Source organism: Sapajus apella, unplaced genomic scaffold (genome assembly GCF_009761245.1).
Source record: "Sapajus apella isolate SASKATOON/1434 unplaced genomic scaffold, GSC_monkey_1.0 scaffold29, whole genome shotgun sequence".
Taxonomy (NCBI): Eukaryota; Metazoa; Chordata; class Mammalia; order Primates; family Cebidae; genus Sapajus; species Sapajus apella.
Window position 1 is genome coordinate 23,623,798 of NW_022436969.1, and position 22,714 is coordinate 23,646,511.

General features: G+C 39.5%; 1 protein-coding gene and 1 long non-coding RNA gene across 6 annotated transcripts in view; one reads left to right on the top strand and one right to left on the bottom strand.

Annotated features, from left to right (window-relative positions):
- Nucleotides 1-11,563, top strand: part of LOC116561570 — a 25,941-nt gene extending 14,378 nt beyond the window's left edge. Inside the window, exons 3-4 of the long non-coding RNA XR_004273488.1 lie at nt 5,179-5,190; nt 11,493-11,563. This is a non-coding gene — a long non-coding RNA (uncharacterized LOC116561570). The remainder of the gene's footprint in view (nt 1-5,178; nt 5,191-11,492) is intronic.
- Nucleotides 1-22,714, bottom strand: part of PTPN2 (protein tyrosine phosphatase non-receptor type 2) — a 112,003-nt gene that overhangs the window by 31,797 nt on the left and 57,492 nt on the right. For 4 of the 5 annotated variants that reach the window (XR_004273487.1, XM_032293442.1, XM_032293440.1 and 1 more), the window contains 4 exons: nt 18,337-18,435; nt 11,837-11,971; nt 3,409-3,618; nt 812-964 (listed from right to left, as the gene is read on the bottom strand). Coding sequence is in view for 4 of the 5 variants with exons in the window: in XM_032293442.1 (XP_032149333.1) it covers nt 812-964; nt 3,409-3,618; nt 11,837-11,971; nt 18,337-18,435 (597 nt within the window). In the remaining variant the exon portion in view is untranslated. The remainder of the gene's footprint in view (nt 1-811; nt 965-3,408; nt 3,619-11,836; nt 11,972-18,336; nt 18,436-22,714) is intronic. The other variant, XM_032293444.1, reaches the window with a different exon arrangement.

Below are 22,714 nucleotides of genomic sequence, written 5' to 3' on the forward strand. Positions count from 1 at the left end.
AAAAAAAAAAAGAATATTTTAATGCTGTAATAAAGATTTGGAAAAAATCTTTTTAAATAAACCTTTATTCTCACACCAATGGTCCAATCTAAGTTATAAAAGAAGGCTTATTCAAAATATTCCTGTATTGGCTAGTAATTACAGAAATGAAAGTGTTAGTATGTTCACATGAGAAACATAATGAAAAGAGAACCTATCTTCTTATATTATCTATCAACTTACAGTATCTACTTATATCCAATACTATGTGATTAGACCAGACAGTCTATGGTTGTTTCTATTTTACATTTTACCTTAGTACATAACACAGATTTCTGATCAGTCTTTGAATTTAGGTTCTACAAATATGCAATAAAAATAGCTTCATGAGAATAAAGCTACCAACCAGAAGAATATAACATTTTGCTGACATTTCATTACATCTGCCATAAATGTTCAAGTTGCTTGCTATAAAGTCAAATATTATACAAACCAAGTAGTTGTTTAATGAGGGCAAAAGTACCGGAAGTTTTCAGTTACTTTAAAAATTAAAAGCTTAACTACTACCCCCAACTTGAAAAATTAAGTTTCTCTAATGAAATCTTGTTTCTACGATGGCTTTTAAGTCACATACAGGATTGAACCTGAGGCTGAGTATATATAAGGAAGCTAGCTAAAATTTTACAATTTTAAGACAGCCAGCTGGATTTACCACAAAAGTTTAAATATACTTTTTGAAACAAACAAACAAGATAAGGGCTCAAGTGAAGTGCAGTTATTTGATGCTATGTGTATTGAACAAATAGATACGATTTTAAACCTGTAAGTTTACCTGTATACTAGAATCTCCCTTTATACATTTTGCTCCTTCTATTATAGCCATGTATGAGAATCTCAGTTGATCTGGGGTTTGAATAAGACCCATTCGGTATTTTCTCATGTTCAATAACACTTGTTTAATGTTAATATCATCTCCTTTTTCCATCTGCAAGAAAGGCAAAAATGAGTCAAGTCTTTCGTTTTTGGAACCCAGGAAATAGAATCAATGCAGGATCATTGCTAAAATTTTTGCTATGCATTTTCTCCTCTGAAAGAACAAGTATAATTTCACCCTGCAGCTGTAATGTTATTTTTACAACTATCCAAACCTACTCATCCCTCCCCACATCTCAATCCCTCAAGTAATAGATGGAGGAGTTTGATTCTTTAGCTAAGTCACAATTGATTCCAAGTTAATCACTGTAATATCATTCCTTCTGGCCACTTATTGGTCAAAGGAAAGATTTATGATTAGCTCTGGCTAGTATAAGGACTTTTTTTTTTTTTTTTTTTAAGCCATGGCAGGAGTCAACCTTTCTGCTTACTGCCCCTCTGCCTTCTTCATGTCTGCACTACAGACACAATGTTTGGTTATACAGCACCCATCTAAAGATGGTCTAAAAGAGGCCAGGCATGATGGCTCACCTCTGTAGTCCCAACACCTTGGGAGGTTAAGGAGGGCAGATCACTTGAGGCCAAGAGTTCGAGACCAGCCTGGCCAACATCTTGAAATCCCATCTCTAATAAAAATACAAAAATTAGCTGGGTGTGGTGGTGCACATCTGTAATTCCAGCTACTTGGGAGTCTGAGGCAGGAGAATCACTTGAACCCAGGAGGAGGAGGTTGCAGTAAGCCTGATACTGTGCCATTGCACTCCAGCCTGGGTAACAGAACAAGACTATCTCAAAAAAATAAAATAAAGAAAGATGGTGGAAAAGAGAGTCACTAAAAGCCCAGATCCACAATAACACTGCTGAGCTACAGCACTGCCACTCTGGTCTATTGACCTAGTGTTAGTACCCCTGACACATAGGCCCACCAAAAAAAAAAAAAAAAAAAAAAAATTGATGAAGTAATGGTTGGTAGGGAACAGTCATCATTAACAAAATAATCATCAGAGTTTTAAACTTTAATGTAACAATCTAATTTTGATTGAAGTATACTAAATACATACGGAGTGGCAGAGTAATACAGTAGATGTGTTAAGACTCAACCATTCCTAATTCCTAGCTTTCATGAGAGGTACAACATCTGAAATGATCTACCAACAACATCACCCCATTGATCAAGCTCCTTGTGTGTGTGTTTACGATTAGCATCACCGTATTAATATTAATTCACCTGAGAATCTACTTTGTGCTAGCAGTCATGTTGGAAAGCATAAGAATGCTGATACAACTGCAATGAAGCATAGCTAAGTTTTACAGAGACACAGAAGAGACTAATAGAGGGCCTTAAAATCAAGGTGAAGAACACCAGTCTAGTGTCAAGTGTGGTGGCTCACACCTGTAATCCCAGCATATTGGTAGAGTGAGGCAAAGAGGATCACTTGAGCCCAGGAATCTGACACTAGCCTGGCCAACATAGTGAGACCCTGTCTCTACTACAAATAAAAAAGTAAAAACTAGCTGGATGTGATAGTGCAAGGAGCTACTTGGGAGGCTGAGGTGGGAGGATCGCTTGAGTCCAGGAGGTTGAGGCTGCCGTAAGCAGTGATTGTACCACTGCACTCCAGCCTGGGTGACAGAGCAAAACCCTGTCTCTAAACAAAAACAAAATCCCCACCAGCCCGAATACAAGACAAGCTAAATTGCCTAGGTTACTGATAATCTTAGAACATGCTCAGAAAGCAGGAACTAAGCTACAGGGACTACTGAAGGAGTAGATGGCATGGAAATCAAGGCAGACAGTATTACTGGTGGGTTTGATTCTATAATAAAAGGAGGAAGAAAGAAGACAGAAGTAGTACAAGGGCAAACAGAAGAAGTTCCATGCATCCGAAGTAAGGAAAAAATAAAGGTCCTAAAAAGAGAAGAAAAGATCTAGGCTGTATAAAGGCTGGGACTGGGAATGACTGGTGGAAAAAGAATCAGCCCTTGGGGGCACAGACAGGAACCTCAGGGGAGTAACAGTAATATTGACATTTATGGAATGCTCAGAAAACACCAGGGACTCTTCTAAGTGTCCTAAATGTATTAATTCATTGAATTCTCTCAGCAACCCTGTGAAGTATGTCTATCATTATCCCTAGTTTTTAAATTAAAGAATGAGAAAGTAGTTGTCTGAGGAAGAAGGAATTCAATATTACATATGAATTTATATTTGAAAAAATGGAGGGGAGGGATCTATTATTTCTACATTACAAAGCTACTAGGAAGAAAAACAACTTCTTTGGGATCTCTAAAATCATCTTGGATACATTCCCACCGGTCATGAATAAGAGGCAGTTGCAAGGGTAGAAATGAGATTTTTAGGTTTTTCCAAAAGAAGTAGAAGTTTAAGTTGAAAAACCTCAGTTCTGGGATACATCAGAACTTATTCCTTGCTAGCAGAAACTATTTAAAAAAAAAAATCAATGAGATTAAAATGAAAGCATAAGAAGCACTTACCAAAACAAGACAAGTGTCTACCAGAGAGAAGGTGCCAGAGCGCCCAATGCCTGCACTACAGTGGATCACCGCAGGCCCGTGGTCAGGGTTCAAGGAGCCAGATTCTCTCACTTTAAACAAGAAATTGAGAAATGAAGCTGGTGATTCAGGGACTCCAAAATCTGGCCAGGTAGTATAATGAAAGTGAGATATTGTTCTGGTTTCACCACTCTAAAAAGTGAAAATCAAGGGAGGAGAAGTTAGTTCTAATTTTTTTCTTTTAAAAAACTACTTCAGAAAGATCATGTGTTTCGTCTAATCCTTTTAAGCCAAAGGGATGTTTATACAATGATTTTTCCATTTGTTTTCTGACAATCCCATATACAAATTAGGGAAGATTTTCTTTAGTGGAAATTTGGGATGTATTAATAATAGCTAACACATACAACACTTATTATTTTGGAGGGCTGTTCTAAGCACTTTACTTATTAACTCAATCCACACAATAATCCTATTAAAACCTATTTTTCTGATGAGGAAACTGAAACAAAGGGTAAGTAGTTTGCCCAAGGTCACATAGCTGGAACATGGCACAACCAGGATTTGAAGCAGCCTGGGGCAGACTTTGGTTTCTCAGCTACTAATCTGTACCATACACGTTACCAATATTTTCTTTAGTTCTTACATGAGTGGGCTATTTTTTTCTATTTTAAAAAATTTCTACCAGTATAATTTTACATTAATGTGTTCCTTTTTATGAATTTCAAAGTTTATTTTTTAAATACAATCTCTCATTTACATGATTTATCTTTTAGATTCTGCTACACAGGCATAGAGGAGCAACTCAATAATTAAAGAAACAATCTTTATATTTTTAATTGGAATTGTTCCTCTAATTGTTGCCTTTCCCCATGGCAATAATTTTCAATCCTAAAGCTGTTTGTATGCCTTTGCTGATGTGCTAAGACAGTTTACCAACATGCTAAATGTTTCCTGTCTCTTAAGCCTGCCTGGTATTCACTATCTCTTCCTGGATATTCCTGATGATGTGAATTTCTAACTCATTATGAAAATGTTCCTTAGCTTTTTGCCAATTGCCTTTTGCCCCAAGGAGCACTTCTCTGCTTTATACTCTTCATTTGTGTAAACGAAGCAGTGGTCTTTCACTAATATGTCTTTGTGCAATTTTTCAGTTTTATTGTAGGACTTTTTTTTTTTTGAGGGAGGAGGCACAGAAACAATGTAAAAAACCTTGACATGTTTAATGATTAACAGCTAAAGATTATTATAATATCCTGCTCCCAATAAAAATTTTCAAAATTAGAAGTTAGCTTTCATTTTAAAAATAAAAACTTTCCTATTTTGCAGTAGAAATTAAGACTCCTAAGTCCTAGACTTAGTATATAAGGTATAGTACTAATAAAATGAAAAAATATTTTAAAAAGTGAAAAAATATTTTAAAAAGTACATACTTTTAGTGACCGTTTTTTAACATCCAGCCTTAATAATTTCAAATATATTGTGATCCACAAGTTCTCAACATACTAATGGCACTAAAAAATTTCTCCATTACAAATTAAAATGAACATGGTTTCTGGATTTCAAGGCATTTCTTTTTAAATTAATTATGCTAAGTGAACAAAGTCAGGCTAAAGGCTATATACTATACTATTCCATTTATATGACATTCTAGAAGGCAGAATCACAGAAACAGAAACCAGATCAGTGGTTGCCTGAGGCTGGGGGTAGAGGACAGGACTGACTGCACACAAGCGGCACACGAACATCCAGGGCAGAGGAGAGGTGACAGAACCAATCTACATTTCTGTTGTGGGTGGTGGTTACACAACTGAATGCATTGTCAAAAGTCACACAACTGTACACTGAAAGGAGTCAATCTCATTGTAGGTTAAAAACAAAGGTGAATTAAATTTATTGCATTAAAAAAGGAAATTCAAAACATTCCAAAATACGAAGGGTAAACTGCTTTCACAAAGCTGCAGTTAGACACTTAACAAGATAATAGTGATAAAGGAATGGGCTAGAGAGGTGGGTTCTTAACAGTGAGGGGGATACAGTTATCTCAAAGGTTTTTCCTTTTAAACGGTTAAGATTCCAATGGACGTTCATAACCCACTTTGTTTCTTACTTGCTGTGGCCATAGGAAGGACCAGACTCAGTCTGTTTGGGCCTTCATGAGGTCCACTCTGAGCAGGGACTTGCAGTGCTCTGTGGGCTGTGGCCCAGCGCTCCTGTGGGGTGCTGCACACAATTACTTCATCATGTCCTGGCTCAAACACATGGTTACCCGACAATCTTACGCATTGGCTTGCTTTTTCTTTGCTTGGATGATTTTGACTCAAGGCTAGTGGTCTCAATTTTTTTCAAGTTCAGGTCATGCTGCCTGGATACTGGAAGCCAGTTCCTAGAAATGCTCATGACTATCTGTATAATACAGTCTTCCCCACTAATAGATTTTTGAAAATCAGTTGGTTTTTTTCCCCCTATAGAACCAGGACTTTTTTGAGAGGTTGATTTTAATTAATTTATCCTTACGGAAACAAAATTCAAAAAACACAGCTTTCCAAAAATCATATAATTCACAGTTACAAAGAACCACATGAAGGCATAAAAGTCATATGTTTACTACTCTGGTGCAGAAATGTTCGTATGCATGGATGGACACCTTTCTCTCTTTTTCATGAAGGAAAAAAAAAAATGTGAGGGGGTAAAAAAAGGTTGCCAAAGGATAGACAGCTAAAACAAAATTCATCTTTATTCCAAACAAGGTCTGCATTTATACTTTACAATATTTGGCAAACTTCTTATTTTCAAAGCTGTGGAAGCACCCTTTTCTTCTCCTTGGTCACCGAGTCACACGAGTTCTCCTCTGGTCCCCAGCTGCAGCTGGCCTCCCCACCCTTCTCGCTGCTTCACCCTACTCCCCACATATACCCAGGTTGCACCCACAATTATAGGCTGTCCCTGTCTGCAGCCATTCCACACATGCCTGCCAAGTTTCCTGTGTAAAACTCTGCATTATGTATACTACATTCTGCACAAAATGTCAGTGGCTTGCTGTTCTTTTCAAGGCAAAATCCCATTTACATTTTTAAAAGAGAATTCTAAATTTAAAGTCTTTGAATAGGGATGTCAAACTTGTATATATGAGGCCAGGAGGATAACCTGTGAGTTGAGCAGATGTAACAACAGGAGTTGTTAGGTCACAGCAATTTAAGTCTATGCCCTGTTCACAGCCTTCAAATGCACGTTAATCATCATCATAAATACATAATAAAATTATACAGTTTCCAATTATCATAAAAAATCTATACAGCTCTATGACCCCAAGCCCAATTACTTTCACACTTTATATGTATATAAAAAGTGTATATATGGAAGGTACCAAGATTTTGTTTCTAAAAGACTTTCACTAAGCCCCAGTTTTGTCATCTGTAAACAGGGTTAATACTACTACTTACCTTACAAAACTGTTATAAGGAATAAATGAAACAGTTAATGTGAAGTGCCTGCCATATCCCTGCACATGGTAAATGCTTAACAGATACTGGCTATTTTTAAAACAACTATACTTACCAATTGCCTTTATTGTGGCCCCTAGAAAGCTCCAGTCAATTGTAAAACTCAACACATTCTCAACCTCTTCATTGGGTATTTCCTCTACACCTAAACAGTGACAAAGTCCGTCAACCTTATCTCCTAACCAGATGTCAAATCTGTACCTTCACTATCACTGCCTTAGTTGAGTCTCTCATTAATTTTTGCCAGGGTCAATATTTACTGACTGCAATTCATTGTGAAAGACAGACTGAACTCACCAGATCAGGAGGAGTAGCAGAAACAGCTAGGGGCAGGCTTGCATTCCAAGCAGAGAGAAAGCAATCTGCAAAGGCACGCCACCTACCGCCACCAAGGAATTAACTTATTAGAGAAGTCTGTCTTTTAGATTGTACAAATGCTGGGTACCCGAAGGAGGAGGTAGACAAGGAGGCAAGGCCCAGGCTGAGCTGGGTCATGGTCTTGTGCACTGGACAGAAACTTTTTTGGTAACCAATGGAAGCTGCAGAAGGATTCTTAGAGGGTGGAAAGATTGCCATCTGTGTTTTACAACAATCACTCAGGTATAATATGCTTTAAAATGTACTCTGTGCAACGGCAAGGGAGTACCAAGGCAGCAGGTAATTTCCAACCCCTTGGAAATTAAAAATCTCATTATGGAGTCAAGATTTATATATAGAGAAGTATTGAACAAGCTAGTAGAACAGAAAAAGCGTTAAGAAGAATCACAGCTGTTAGGGATGAATGTGTCATAGATATATGTTAGGAGAGACTTAAGTAAGAAGTGGGCCACAGGGGTTACTGAAGGACATGTAGGATATAAATAGGCAGAGAAGAGAAAGGACATTCTAGGTAGAATAAACTGTTTAAACTATTTTGAACCAAATCCCAGCTGAGCATCATAATAATCAGACTCATCTTGCTAATCTACAGGGACAGGAAAATAGAAGACAGTCAGCATTATAACAGTATTCCTGGAACTCACTAAACATAAAGCTGGCCAACAACATTACGGAAATAGTGAAGGGCAACTAAAAACAAAAAACTGAAAGACAAATAAGTATTCTAGATGACCCTATTTTTCAAAACGCCTCAAAATTATCTCCATAGCTTAAGCCACAGGCCACTTTGAAAGCAGAGATTCAATGTCTGTTAAGGGGCAAGAGTTCAAACTTTTAGCTTTAAGTAAGTCACTGTAAAGGGCTCCCAGTATGTCAGTTTGCTGCTCCATTAGACTGGAGTAGGTACAGGGCTTGCTGAGAACACGGCTTTACCTCTGGACTTGTTAACAGTCACAAGTCAGACTCCCTTAGAAGTAAACTGGTTCTCTGCACCCGAGGGACCTCAATAAAGACAGAGATCTGCGGGCTGAGGTTGGCTATCAGCCACTAATTCATCATCAATTTCTCTCACTCCCTTGGTTCTTTTTTTCTCTCTAAACTTATCCTTTTCAACTACCTCCCGTTCCTATTGTCCCTTCCAATTCATTACTATTACAAAAAGGAAACTGATAAACTAAAAAAGTAATTGTGGCTCCACATTATGTCTTAGATATTGTCATGATATTAACTCACTTGATTTTTAGAGGAATCCTGTGAAGTAGGTATGTTATTACCCTCATTTTACAGATGATAAAACAAGTACAGTTTATCATTTATAGTAAAGTAATGTGACCCAAGTCACTTAGCAAGAGTGGCAGAGTCAGGGTTTAAACTTAGGCTATCTGATTCTAGAGTTTATCTACTTAGGCAAATGTAATTCTATCTTTCATACTGAAATGTTACTTTAGCCTTCTAAAGAATAAAGAATCCCTAGTTCTTAGGAAAAATTATAAGGTAGAACACAAACAAATTCTTCCTATTATATTATGGTATGTTCTAAATAAATCCAGGCCAATAAAAAATCCAGGGATCATGTCATTATACCACACAGTTGCTAGCAACTAAAACACAGTGGCTGGCCAACTCACATGACGGCCTCAACTCCAAAAAGAGGCTTCAGAATTGATAATCTCTCTTTACAACAATTGGCATCTCTTCAAAACGACTTATCCCCATGTCAAAAGTTAGGAGATGGCCAGGCATGGTGGCTCACACCTATAATCCCACCAACGTGGGAGACTGAGGTGGGCAGATCACCTGAGGCCAGGAGTTCAAGATCAGCCTGGCCAACACAGCAAAACCCCAGCAGTACTAAAAGTACAAAAAAAAAAAAAAAATTGCCAGGCGTGGCACTACACACCTGTAGTCCCAGCTACTTGGGAGGCTGAGCCAGGAGAATCATTTGAACCTGGGAGGTGGAAGCTGCAATGAGCCAAGATCATGCCACTGCACTCCAGCCTGGGCAACAGAATTAGACTCTGTTTTAAAAAACAGAGGGGATCAGGAGAACTAATGAGTTCAGTCTGTCACTTAATAGCTAAGTAATCTATGGAAAAATTCCCATAACTTAATGGATTTAATATAACTATTCTTTTTTATAATATAAAACATGGGGATAATAAAATATTTACACTATTCACACTAACTGAAGACTATTGGTCAAATGATATGTATGTGAAAGCATTTGCAACATGATAAAATACAAAAATCATTCTTTTTTATTATTATTTAAGGTATAATCAATTCTCAGTAAGGACTGTTTCAGAAATAGGGAAATACATCTATGTCCTTCATCTAAATCAGTTCTTCATCAGAAATACAGTTCTGTTTCTGGGAATAAGCAATGAGCTCATTAGCCATGTGTGGCAGCACACACCTGTAGTCCCAGCTACTTGGAATGTTGAGACAGGAGAATCACTTGAACCCAGGAGGTGGAGGCTACAATAAGCCAATGTCACTGCACTCCAGCCTGGACATTCTGTTTCTGGGAATAAGCTCAGTCCAGCATCAAAGAGTTATTGATGTATCTCAATGCAGTTTAAGACACATGTCAATGGAAACAGCTGGGACAAAATAAATATACTAATGGGTATTTATAAATAAATATAAGAATTATCATTCCTAATTTTGAGCCTTTTTTTTTTTTTTTGAGACAGAATCTTGCTGTGATGCCCAGGCAGGAGTGCAGTGGCACAACTGCCGCTTACTGCAACCTCCACCTCCCAGGTTCAATCGATTCTCCTGCCTCCGCCTCTCAAAAAGCTGGGATTACAGATGCCCACCACAACGCCCAGCTAATTTTTTTGCATTTTTAGTACAGACAGGATTTCACCATGTTGGTCAGGCTGGTCTTGAACCCCTGACCTGAGATGATCCACATGCCTCGGCCTCCCAAAGTGCTGGGATTACAGGTGTGAGCCACTGTGTCTGGCAATTTTGAGCCTTTTTAGGTGACTCCAGAGACTGCATAATAAGTTTAGTTATAGATGTCATTGGAAGCTGGACAGAAGGAAAACCAGAACCTAGGCCTTATACACACGGCATGCACCTGTGCTTACTCAAGTGCTTACTCAATGTAGCAAAAAACACAAGTTTTCCAAGGGATCAACCATAAAAGGAACTGCCACACATCTAAAAAGCATGTATATATAACCCTTCTCTCTAAAGCTTTTTTATGCTGTTAATGATCACTTAATTTACTTATTGGTTAACTACAACAGTATTTCACTTGTAGACTACATAAATTCCTAAAGTCATATTAGGCTAAACAATTTTCCTATTTTTGAGCTATCATAGTTTCTACTAGCATCTCAGAATTACTCTTATTTCATATTTTCTAGCTTATTTTAATTATAACACAAAGAAGGCAAAAAAAGGTAAATGAGAAAAGAGGGAGCAATGCCTTGATCATCAGCTTGGCAACAGCAGGTTCATAACCCATTATGTGTATGTATCTCAACCAAGGCTCAAGGAACAGTTCATATGTTTCTGGTAAAGAAAAACACAAGTAAGGCCTGGCATGGTGGCTCAGGACTATAATCTCAACACTTTGGGAGGCCAAAGTACAAGGACTGCTTGAGCCCATGAATTTGAGACTAGCCTAGACAATAAGGCAAGACCCCATCTCTACAAAAAAAAAAAAAAATAAGAAAATTAGTTAGGTGTAATGGCTCATTCCTGTAATCCCAGATACTCAGGTGGCTGAAGTGGGAGGACTGCTTAAGGCCAGGAGTTGAAGGCCACAGTGAGAGCTATGATCATGCCACTATACTCCAGCCTGGGTGGCAAAGCAAGACTGTCTCAAAAAACCAACTAGCCAAACAAACACCCAAGTATATGTTCTTGAGACCACATGCTACATTTATACATGTATATGTATATGTATATGTATGTGTGTGTGTGTGTGTATGTATGTGTGTATATGTCACATCGTTTTTCCCCAACTCAATAAGGACAAATTTCTGTGTTGTGAATCACTTAACAATAGTTTTCTAAGTTATTTTCTTGTTATTTTCTTGCCTGTCACAAGTCCTGGGAGCTGCTGCTTTCTGGGTATCTACTGAGGTCAGGTGCTCTGCATACACATCTTCATTTGACTTTCAGGACAGCCCTGGAGGGGGAGGCGTGGCAACTTCCATTTTACAGAGTGGGGAACAAGTCTAAAGTACACCTCTACTAAGGAGCAGAGCTGGATTTGAATTCAGGTTTGCCAGATTCTAAAGCCCTCTCTATTAATCCCCATGTATTTCTATTAATTAATTTTCAATCCCCAAATATCAACCTCAACTTCAAAATTCTTAGTTTGTGCTGTTTCTTCGGAGTCTTCAGAAAGCTACTATATGCAGGCACACAATCTAAAAACAAATGATTATGACTAGATACTACAGGTATTACCCAAATGCATGTGCTTATCAAACTTCAAATCTAGTAATAAATAATTCTTTAAACCATCATATAAAGTCCAGACTTTTGGGCAAGAAAGGTCTTACATTGATATTTTCTAATTGTAGTAGATGTACTGTATAATACGACTTCACATCTTCTGACAAGAGCTTCACACTGAATCCTGTTTCTTTAAACAGCATCTCTTGGTCATCTGTTGGCCAGTACTGTGCACATTTAACCTAAATTTAGAAATATGTATAGGATTTTTTTTTTTAGTTTATAGATATCATGAAACCATAAAGTTAAAAAATGAAAACAAACCACACATGTACATGCTATATTTTTACAAGTACCCAAAACTAATAAGTTACTACTATATTCTATGCTTAACGTATGAGTAAGATTGAAATTTTATAGCTGGGCGCAGTGGCTCACACCTGTAACTCTAGTCTTTGGGAGGCTGAGGCAGGTGGATCACCTGAGGTCAGGACTTTGAGACCAATCTGGCCAACACGGCAAAACCCTGTCTCTACTAAAAATACAAACATTAGCTGAGTGTTTTGGCGGGCACCTGTAATCCCAGCTACTCGGGAGGCTGAGGCAGAAGAACTGCTTGAACTTGGGAGGCAGAGGTTACAGTGAGCAGAGATCACGCCACTGCACTCCAGTCTGGGTGACAGACCAAGACTCATCTCACGGAAAAGAAAAAAAAAAAAGATTAGAATTTTATAAATAATTTTTTTTTGAGACAGAGTCTCGCTCTGTCACCCAGATTGGAGTGCAATGGCATGATGTTGGCTCACTGCAACCTCTGCCTCCCAGGTTCAAGCAATTCTCCTGCCTCAACCTCCGAAGTAGCTAGGATTACAGGCATCCACCAACACACTCAGCTAATTTTTGTATTTTTAGTAGAGATGGGGTTTCGCCATGTTGGCCAGGCTGGTCTTAAATGCCTGACCTCAAGTGAGCCACCCACCTCAGCCTCCCAAAGTGGTAGGCCTACAGGCATGAGCCACCACGTTTGGCCTTATAAAGCATTTTTAAAGTATTCCTGTAACATAAACTAAAAAAGCCATAAATAGATATCATATTCATTAAATAAAAATTTATCATTTTTAAAGCATGATTACCTATGTTTTAACATCATAGGACATTCACTTTATGTTTCTAAAATTATCAAACCCTTGAAACAATTTTATCTTCCAAATAAATGTTGCCGAAGAGGTTTTATTTTACAAGTATTTTCCATAAATGCCTATGAATCTGCTACTCAATATTCCATCTAGGGCCAGACACGTGACTCATGCCTATAATCCTAGCACTTTGGAAGGCTGAGGTGGGTGTTTCACTGAAGCCCAGGAGTTCGGCCTGGGCAACATGGTGAAATTCAGCCAGGGCAACATGATGAAATCTTGTCTCTACGAAAAATGCAAAAATTAGTCGCGTACGGTGGCACACCCCTGTAGTTCCAGCCACTCAGGAGTCTGAAGTGGGAGGATGACCTGAGCACGGACAGCCGAGGCTGCGCCACTGCCCTCTAGCCTGGATGACAACACCCAGTTTCAAAACAAACAAAAAGAATGACATCCAAAAATAACATTATATATTTGCTTATTAAAATTAAAGTGGGGGAGAGAATGAGAAGATAAGCCTCTTTAACCTAGAGTGGCTACATTTGGCAGAACTACTGATAAGAAATTAAAATCTGTGACAATAAACACATCTTCCCAAATGCCAAAGTATGAAGCCAGCAGACTGAAGCAAGGTGAAATAGTCATTTCACTAAGAAAAAAATACCAGAAAAAGTTATTTTTAAAAAATGGCCATTTCTCTTTTTCCAATTCACAAACAGCTACAGACAAACAATACACATTCCTCCAAAACCAATAACTACTATGAATTAATACTTTAAAAGGTGCTAAAAGACAAATAAATGATATAAGAAGCAAAAGAGTATAAATAAGAATTAGAACAACTCAGAAACAAGGTGACAGAAGATAGAAAAGTTCAAATAATAGAACACATCATTTCAGAAATGAGGATTAAACTAGAAGGAAAAGAGAAATAAATATAATAGATAATAATGCCTTAAGAGGAAAAGAAAGATTTTTTTTTTTAAAGAGACAGTCTTGCTCTGTAGTCTAGGTTGGAGTGTAGTGGGATGACCTTGGCTCACTTCAGCCTCAAGCAGTACCCCAGCCCCAGCTGGGACTCCAGGTGCATGCCACCATGCCTGGCTACTTTTTTGTACTTTTTGTAGAGGCAGGGTCTCACTTTGTTGTTGAGGCTAGTTTCGAATTCCTGGGTTCAAGTGATCCTCCTGCCTCAGCCTCCTAAAGTGCTGGGATTATAGGTGGGGCCTTCAAACTTGGCCAGAAAAAAAAAATTTAGATAAAACAGAAATAAAGAGATGGATGGGCGAGGTGGCTCATGCCTGTAATCTCAGCACTTTGGGTGGCCGAGGTGGGAGGATGACAAGGTCAGGAGATAGAGACCATACTGGCTAACACCGTAAAACCCCATCTCTACTAAAAATACAAAAATTAGCCAGGTGTGGTGGTGCACGCCTGTAGTCTCAGCTACTGGGATGCTGAGGCAGGAAAATCCCCTGAACCTAGGAGGCAGAGGTTGCAGTGAGCCAAGATTACACCACTGTACTCCAGCCTGGGCGACACAGTGAGACTTGGTTGCAAAAAAAAAGGGAGAGAGAGAGAGAGAGAGAAGCAGGATTAGAGAGAATGTGACAAATAAAATAGGCAAGGAAAATCCAACACATGTCTAACAGGAAGACTCAAAGAACACTAAAGGAAGCAAGGGAGCAGAACGAATACTAAGGACTGTAATTCAACAACTATTTCTTTTTAAAAAAAGTATTTAAAAAATAAGAAAAAAGTATTTGAATTCGAACACTCAAGAAGGCATCATGCACCAGGAAAAACTGACCCAGAATGACCGATCATTAAGACATATTTTTGGTAAAACTAATATCAGAAAAAAAAAAAGAATTATTTGGGAAATGTAGGTAAAAAGAACAAGAGACTTATAAAGGAAATAAAATAAGATGTCCATTCGACTTTGGTGGAATACCAGAAGGAAATGGAAAAATGTTTACGTTGTTCAAAGAATAGTACGTGAGCCAAGGATTTTATGTCGTGGCAAACGGACTTTCAGATATTACAACAGCAAATGAACCATCACTGACATGTAAAAAATCAGAGACGCCGGGTACGGTGGCTCACACCTGTAATCCCAGCACTTTGGGAGGCTGAGGTAGGTGGATCACCTGAAGTTGGGAGTTCAAGACCAGTCTGACCTACATGGTGAAACTCTGTCTCTACCAAAAATACAAAAAATTAGCCAGGCGTGGTGGCACATGCCTGTAATACTAGCTACTTGGGAGGCTGAGGCAGGAGAATTGCTTAAACCCAGGAGGCGAAGGTTGCGGTAAGGGGAGATTGCGCTATTGCACTCCAGCCTGGGCAACAAGAGCGAAATTCTGTCTCAAAAAAAAAAAAAACAACAATTCAGAGACTATAACGCCCACAAGTCCCTCCTTAGGATCCACTAAAGAATGAGCTTTAGTCAGAATGACTGGAGAAACAGCAACAAAGACGGTTGATGAATATTTAATAATACTTGTTTGTAGAACTAAGATTCTACAAGAGATGCAAGGGTGAGACTACAGTTTGTAAAGTACAACTTAGAAACACCAGGAAGAGAATGAAAAAACATATCAAAAATTATAAACCATTTTTGGCCGGGCTCAGTGTCTCACACCTGTATCTCAGCACTTTGAGTGGCTGAGGCAAGCAGATCATAAGGTCAGGAGTTCAACACCAGCCTGGCCAAGGTGGTGAAACCCCATCTCTACTAAAAAGACAAAAAATTAGCAAGGTGTGGTGGCACGTGCCTGTAATCCTAGCTACTATGGAGGCTGAGGAGGAGAACTACTTAAACTCGGTAGGTGGAGGTTGCAGTGAGCCAAGATCACGCCACTGCACTCCAGCCTGGGTGACAGAGTGAGACTCCATCTCAAAACAAAACAAAACAAACAAACAAAAAACTATTTTCAGTAATTATTTTGGTAGTAGATGATATCATGATTATGGTTATGTTTTGTATGTGATATGGGAAGAAGGAAATGAGTCATTATAAGATAGTTTACATCTCTCATATGCTTGAGAAGCAGGATTCTTGGTATGAAAAAGGGAACAGCAGATATAAGATGGAAGGAGCCAGGCAACTGTTATAGTCCCAAATTTGAATTGTAAATATCATTACGAACTCTTCTGGTATGTTATCTTAATATACGCATATTGTTCCTTAGCTTTTGTCCACTGAAAAGTCCTAAAAACAATGTCTAGTCCAATAGCAATACATATCCTCATTTTTGTTGTGTGAAATACTATTGCCCATTAAAAGAAACCAAAGATCCTTAGAGAAATGGCTGGTTCCAGGTCTGGGTGGCAAGTTTGAGATGAGTCTGCAATACGCAGTCATTCCACAGAGCAAGAAAAAAAAATGTTTTATTTTTTTTTTTTTGAGACAGGGTCTCACTCTGTCACCCAGGCTAGAGTGCAGTGGCATGATCAGATAACTGCAGTCTCAACCTCCTGGCCTCAAGCAATCCTCCTGCCTCAGTCTTCCAGGTAGCTGGAACTACAGGCACATGCCACCACGCCCAACTAATTTTTGTATTTTTTGTAGAGACCAAGTTTTACCAAATTGCCCAGGCTGGTCTCAAACTCCTGGGCTAAAGTGATCTGCCTGACTCAGCTCCCCAAAGTGCTGAGATTACAGGTGTGAGCCACCGCACCCAGCCAAGGAAACTATGACAGGTTTGTTAAAAAAAGACTTAGGGCAGGGTGAGGTGGCTCACACCTGTAATCCCAGCACTTCGTGAGGCCGAGGTGGGCAGATCACTTGAGGTCGGGAGTTCAAGACCAGCCTGGCCAACACAGTGAAACCGTCTCTACAAAAATACAAAAATTAGCCAGGCATGTGGTGGGTGCTTTTAATTCCACTTACTCAGAGGCTGCAGCAGGAGGATTGCTTGAACCCGGGAAGCAGAGGTTGCAGTGAGCTGAAATAATGCCACAGAGCAAGACTCTGCCTCAAAAAAAAAAAAAAAAAGGATTCAGGACCCAACCTAAATATATTGCTGTTAGCCAATGACAGGATAATTTGATCCAAAATAAAGAAAATAACTGCAAAGGAGTGAAATGAATCCAATATGTTTAAATCCATATTAATTCATCCTCTCCTGCCACTCTCCACCAGAAAAATTCCTAATTGGTCGTCTGTTGAGGAGAGATGACCTCAATAGGGAATCAACACATTTTGGAAAATTGCTTTTAAGTGGTCCACTAGAATGGGAAGTTTCTTTTTACAGAATAAATCTTCCAAAAAAACCGAAGAAGTAATGACAGAATTGAATTATCACCATCTTTAACCCCTAATGAATTAAGGAGCTGAGTACTGACCAATAATGGCTGTTAATGTAATAAAAAGAACAATAATCAGATATTATGGGTCTCTTGATGAATAACACATTACCTACCACCTATGAAGTAATCATCCCCAAAATAATTAAACCTGACTCTTGTTAACCATCTAGGTCCAACGACCATGAACTTGATTTCTAAATTCTGGTGACAGTGTTATCTATTATAATTACACTCCAAAATGAGAGAAATAAAATGTGCAAATCATTTAGTCTGCAATGCTGCTCAAAGTGACAATGTCATAATCCTTAGCTCTTTTTTTTTTTTTATGGAGTCTCATTCTATTGCCCAGGGTGGGGTGCAGTGGTTTTGAGATGGATTCTCACTCCGTCATCTAGGCTGGAGTGCAGTGGCGCAATCTTAGCTCACTGCAATCTCTGCCTCCCAGGTTCAAGTAGTTCTCCTGCCTCAGCCTCCCAAGTAGCTGGGATTACACCTGGCTAATTTTTGCATTTTTAGTAGAGATGGGGTTTCACCATGTTGGCAAGGCTTGTCTGGAACTCCTGACCTCAAGTGATCTGCCTGCCTCAACTTCCCAAAGTGCTGGGATTATAGGTGCGAGCCACCGTGCCCGGCCTAATCCTTAAATGATATTGAAGATCAGGAAAAACCATTGTAAATGACTATGCTGACACTGCTGGAAATTCTGGCATGTCATTGCTACATCTTGATTAGAAGTGGATTAGGAAATTTTCATCATCATTAAAAACCAGCAATTATGAATGTAGAATAAAGTAAGAAATCTGAAGTAGAACAGCACAAGATCTTAAAGCTGGAAGAGACCTTACCAACAGTACTTCCTAGGCATTCTAAAGATCTAGTTATCACTGCTAGTCAGTATTCATTCCATTATATTTCTATCTTGGAGATGAGAGGTCTGCAACTGTTATATAAATACTTAAGGGAAAAGGATACATGAGTTTTTCTGGTCAGAAATACATTGACCACCAGCCTTTAGCAACGAAAAGCATCTTTAGGCCCAATGTAACTCCTTAGCAATTAAAGGCCAAAACTAAGGAAGATTGGCCTGAAAATGACAATCTTTATATGCTAATGATCACATACAGTATACTAAGTTGTAAATATTAACTATTACTCACCGATTCTTTCTCCACTGTGCGGTTCAGCATGACAACTGCTTTGGTCTTCTGCTGCCAAACCATAAGCCAGAAATGGCAGCATGTGTTAGGAAGTGGACCCTATGAGGAGAGAGGAGAGAGAACAGATGAGGGAAGGACATAGAACAATGCTCCAGGAAGGCCTCATCAAGTCTGCTCCTGGCATGTTATAAGACAGATAGCGGATGGGCTTATAAGAAGTAAACCAGGACTTCCAATTCACCTGATTTCAAAAACAGGTCTGGATTTTTGGTTATAAATGATCAAAACTGACTTTTATTTTCTTAGGCAAAAAAGGAATTGTTGAAGGTATCAGGTAGCTTTCAGAGTTGAGGACTAGAGAGCCAAGCTTGGGTAGAAACCAAGGCACAGGCCAGGTCCTGCTCCAAAGAAAGTCAACCTGGGACACTGCTCTTGATACTGTCACTAATATCCCCTTGTTTTTGCTGGCACTGCCATATGAAGGTGGCTGTAGTACTGACGTATAATCTCTAGGCGAAGCAGAGACAAAAATCACAGTAGGAGTATCTGACTGATCATGTTCTAGCTGCAAAGAAGGAGACAGGAAATTTCTGTTCTCTTCATTTTCTATAGCAGAAAGAGAAGACCTGCCTCCCACACATCACAGAAGATCCATTAGGAAAGAAGTCTGTACCATCAATGGCCAGCCAACCAACTCAAGTCAGCTACAAAAAGATTTCTAAAAAAACTAGGAATCATTAAAGTACCTGAACCACAATGAAACCGTTAATCAACAAATGTACAGTATGTATGGCCTCAGTGGAAGAATATTGGACAGAGTTTAAAAAGGTCAACAGTCTATGTTACAACAATGCCATGGGGATAAAAGCAAAATATTTACATACTTCCAATTGCCTTCACATTTTAATGATAGCATAGGGTAAAAGAGAGGCCCAAGATGAAAGTCTATGCACAAATTTTAACTAGTTTTAAACGAGGTTAAAATGAAATGTAGTTTTGCTATACAGCTAAGTGCTCGACTTACGACCACAATTGGTTCCGACAGACTGGTCGTAACATGATTTGGTCCTAAGCTGAGTAGGCTATATGCACGCGGAGATGGTAGTGCTGCCGGAAGCTGGTCCGCACTGAACGTTTGCGCTGCCAGACGCGGAGCAGTCGTGGCTAGCTAGCGACTGTGGTCGTAAAGTCGAATGGTCGTAAGTTGCATAGGTCATAAGTCGATCAATACCTGTACCTAAAATAACTCTGAACATGCATTCAACTTACATGGAATGTGGCAGAATGGTAACAGTTAGGAGCAGAGTCAAGAGTGGGGGCCAGGGCTGCCCAGAGCTTCAGATCCACATGCAACAAGGGGGTTAAAGTGGTTCTAGACCACTTTAAAAAGCATCTTTTTTTGTTGTTTTTTTTTTTGAGATGGAGTCTCTGCCACCTGGGCTAGAGTGCAGTGTTGTAATCTCAGCTTTCTGCAACCTCCTCCTCCCAGGTTCAAGCAAGTCTCCTGCATCAGCCTCCCAAGGAGCTGGGATTATAGGCACCCACCACCACACCTGGCTAACTTTTCTATTTTTAGTAGAGACAGGTTTTATCATGTTGGCCAGGCTGATCTTGAACTCCTGACCTCAAGTGATCCACCTGCCTCAGCCTCCCAAAGTGCTAGGATTACAGGCGTGAACAACAGTGTCCAGCCAACTAAAAGCATCTTTAGGCCTGGTGTACTCCTTGATATACACCAGATACTCAATAAATATTACTTAAATGAATAAACCAAGGTTAAGTTGTAAAAATGCTAAAAGTCTACTGAGGATCCTGACAAACTACAATCTACTATTTGAGAACGGTGTTTTCCTCACTCAACAGATTTTTCTATTACTTGATCTGCTTCCAAAACAAAACATAACAGCAATGAGGAAATCCCCAGTAAAATGAATGCCCTTTTCTTTAATCTAAAAAAAAACAAGGGATGTAGCAATTTGCCAGTGAGGTCACTGCTTGGCACACAATCACACAATCACACCCCATGCCATTCCACTGGTGATTCTAAACTAAATAATAAACAGGAACACGGCTGCTACAGTATAAAGGGCACTGTTTGTTTGTTTGTTTGTTTGTTTGTTTTTCCAAGACAGAGTCTCACTCTATCACCCAGGCTGGAATGCAATGGCACAATCTCAGTTCACTGCAACCTCTGCCTCCCAGGTTCAAGCAACTCTCCCTGCCTCAGCCTCCTGAGTAGCTGGGATTATAGGCGTGCACCACCATGCCCACCTAATTTTTGTATTTTTAGTAGAGACGGGGTTTTACCATGTTGGCCAGGCTGGTCTTGAACTCCTGACCTCAGGTGATCCGCCCACCTCCGCCTCCCAAAGTGCTGGTATTACAGGCGTGAGCCACCGCGCCCTGCCACAGGTTTTTAAATCAGAGGGACAGAGATTCACATCTCAGCTCTTCCATTTACTAGCAATGCTACCAATTTTCTTCATCTGAAAAATAGACATAATATACCAAGGAGCTGACTTTCAAAAAATACTAATTCATAAAACTCAGAAGAAAAAGATGTTTGAAATAATAATCTACAAAGGACAATCAGAAGAGCTGGGGTAATAAGCATTTCGCATCTCTAGTTTTCTGTATCCCCCATTCCAAACAACCTGCCAATTACAAGGGCAAGAGCTAGGCTGAGATGCAGACTTGGCTCTCGAACAGCTTGCAAAGGAGGCAAGGAGAAGTACTTGTATGACTAATGGACACAGTTAAGTACCACAAAATTATGGGTAAATTAAACCACCAGGTCTTAGGGAGCAAGAAAGGCTGGGAAGGAAACTACAGAAGAATCTCAAAAAAGGTCCTAATACAGAGGGGGAATGCAGAAGAATGGGAGGCTGAGGTTGTAGTGAGCTGAGATCGTACCACTGCACTCCAGCCTAGGCAACAAGCATAAGGCAAAGTGCATGAAAATTTAGGACATATTTGGGAAAAGACAAATAGATCCATGAGGTGGAAGTGGAGGGATGTAGTGGGCAACTATGCCACTAGAGTGACAGGGATGGTGGCAAGGGGAGGTCTTAAAAAGCTGCTGCAATAGGACAAGTGTAATTGAAGAGAGCTCTGAAAAAGGGCAGGGGCAACAGAAGATCAGAAAGAATTTAGCAGATGATGAAGACAGTTTTAATCCCAATGAAAAAAATAGGGAGGCAGCTAGCTTGGTAAAAAAGATACAGAATGTGCAGATTTTGAAATCCAGTAAAAATATCAAAATAGAGACCTGAAAAATACGTAGGGAAATTCAGGAGAGAAGAAAAATCCAGAGACAGGCTTCTGAGTTCTTGCATTAAATATGCAGGGCTCCTTCAGGACACACATAGCGGTAAGGGGTTCAAAAACAATCACTAGGAGGCTGGGCGAGGTGGCTCAGGCCTACAATCCCAGCACTTTGGGAGGCCAAGGCAGGTGGATCACCTGAGGTCAGGAGTTAGAGACCAGCCTGAGCAACATGGTGAAACCTTGTCTCTACTAAAAAATAGAGAAATTAGCTGGGTGTGGTGGTGGGCACCTATAATCCCAGCTACTCGGGAGGCTGAGGCAGAAGAATCACTTGAACCTGTGAGGCTGAGGTTGTAGTGAGCTGGGTGACAGAGTGAGACTGCCTCAAAAAAAAAAGTTATTTAATGACTCTGGATCTCCTTAGATTCCTCATGTATAAAATAAAGGCAATACTATTTACCACAGAGGGTTGTCATATGGTTTAAATTATACAAAGCATGTAAAAACAGTCATTCTGATTCAAGTTAGGTTTTCAAAAATCTAAATATTATGGTGTATCTTTTGAATATTTAAAAATCTTTAGGGTGAAATGACAGCACTGTTAATTAAGTCTTTATTACTTGATGAACAAACAGTAGTTGCGGATACACAAAAATCTCTTATTATCTTAGAATGGAAGGAAAGTCATGGTTATACACGGGTGTGGCTGATGTGCTCAGAGGCAATCGGGCAGAAGGCCAAAGGGACCACAGAGCCTTACAGCTGGGCCTCTGGAGCACCTGGTCTCAGCACACACACAGGTCCTTGAAGACAACCAGAAACCACCTAGGGCTTGGCATACTCTCTGAAGATATATGTGAGGCAGGGGGAGGAACAGAAGAGCCATCTAGGACCTCTGGTTTCGCCACAGGGTATGGGAAGAGAAACAGAAGAAGCTAAGAATTAGCAGAGCTCTGTGTCAGATACAACATGAGGAACACAATCTGCCCAAAGAACTGGCCTAAGCCATTTCATAAGAATTTTGCTTCACAGAACACATAATATCAAAAATAACTTGGCTTGTATCTTAAATACTCAAAGGTGCAAACCTTTATAATTTCCATAATTAATA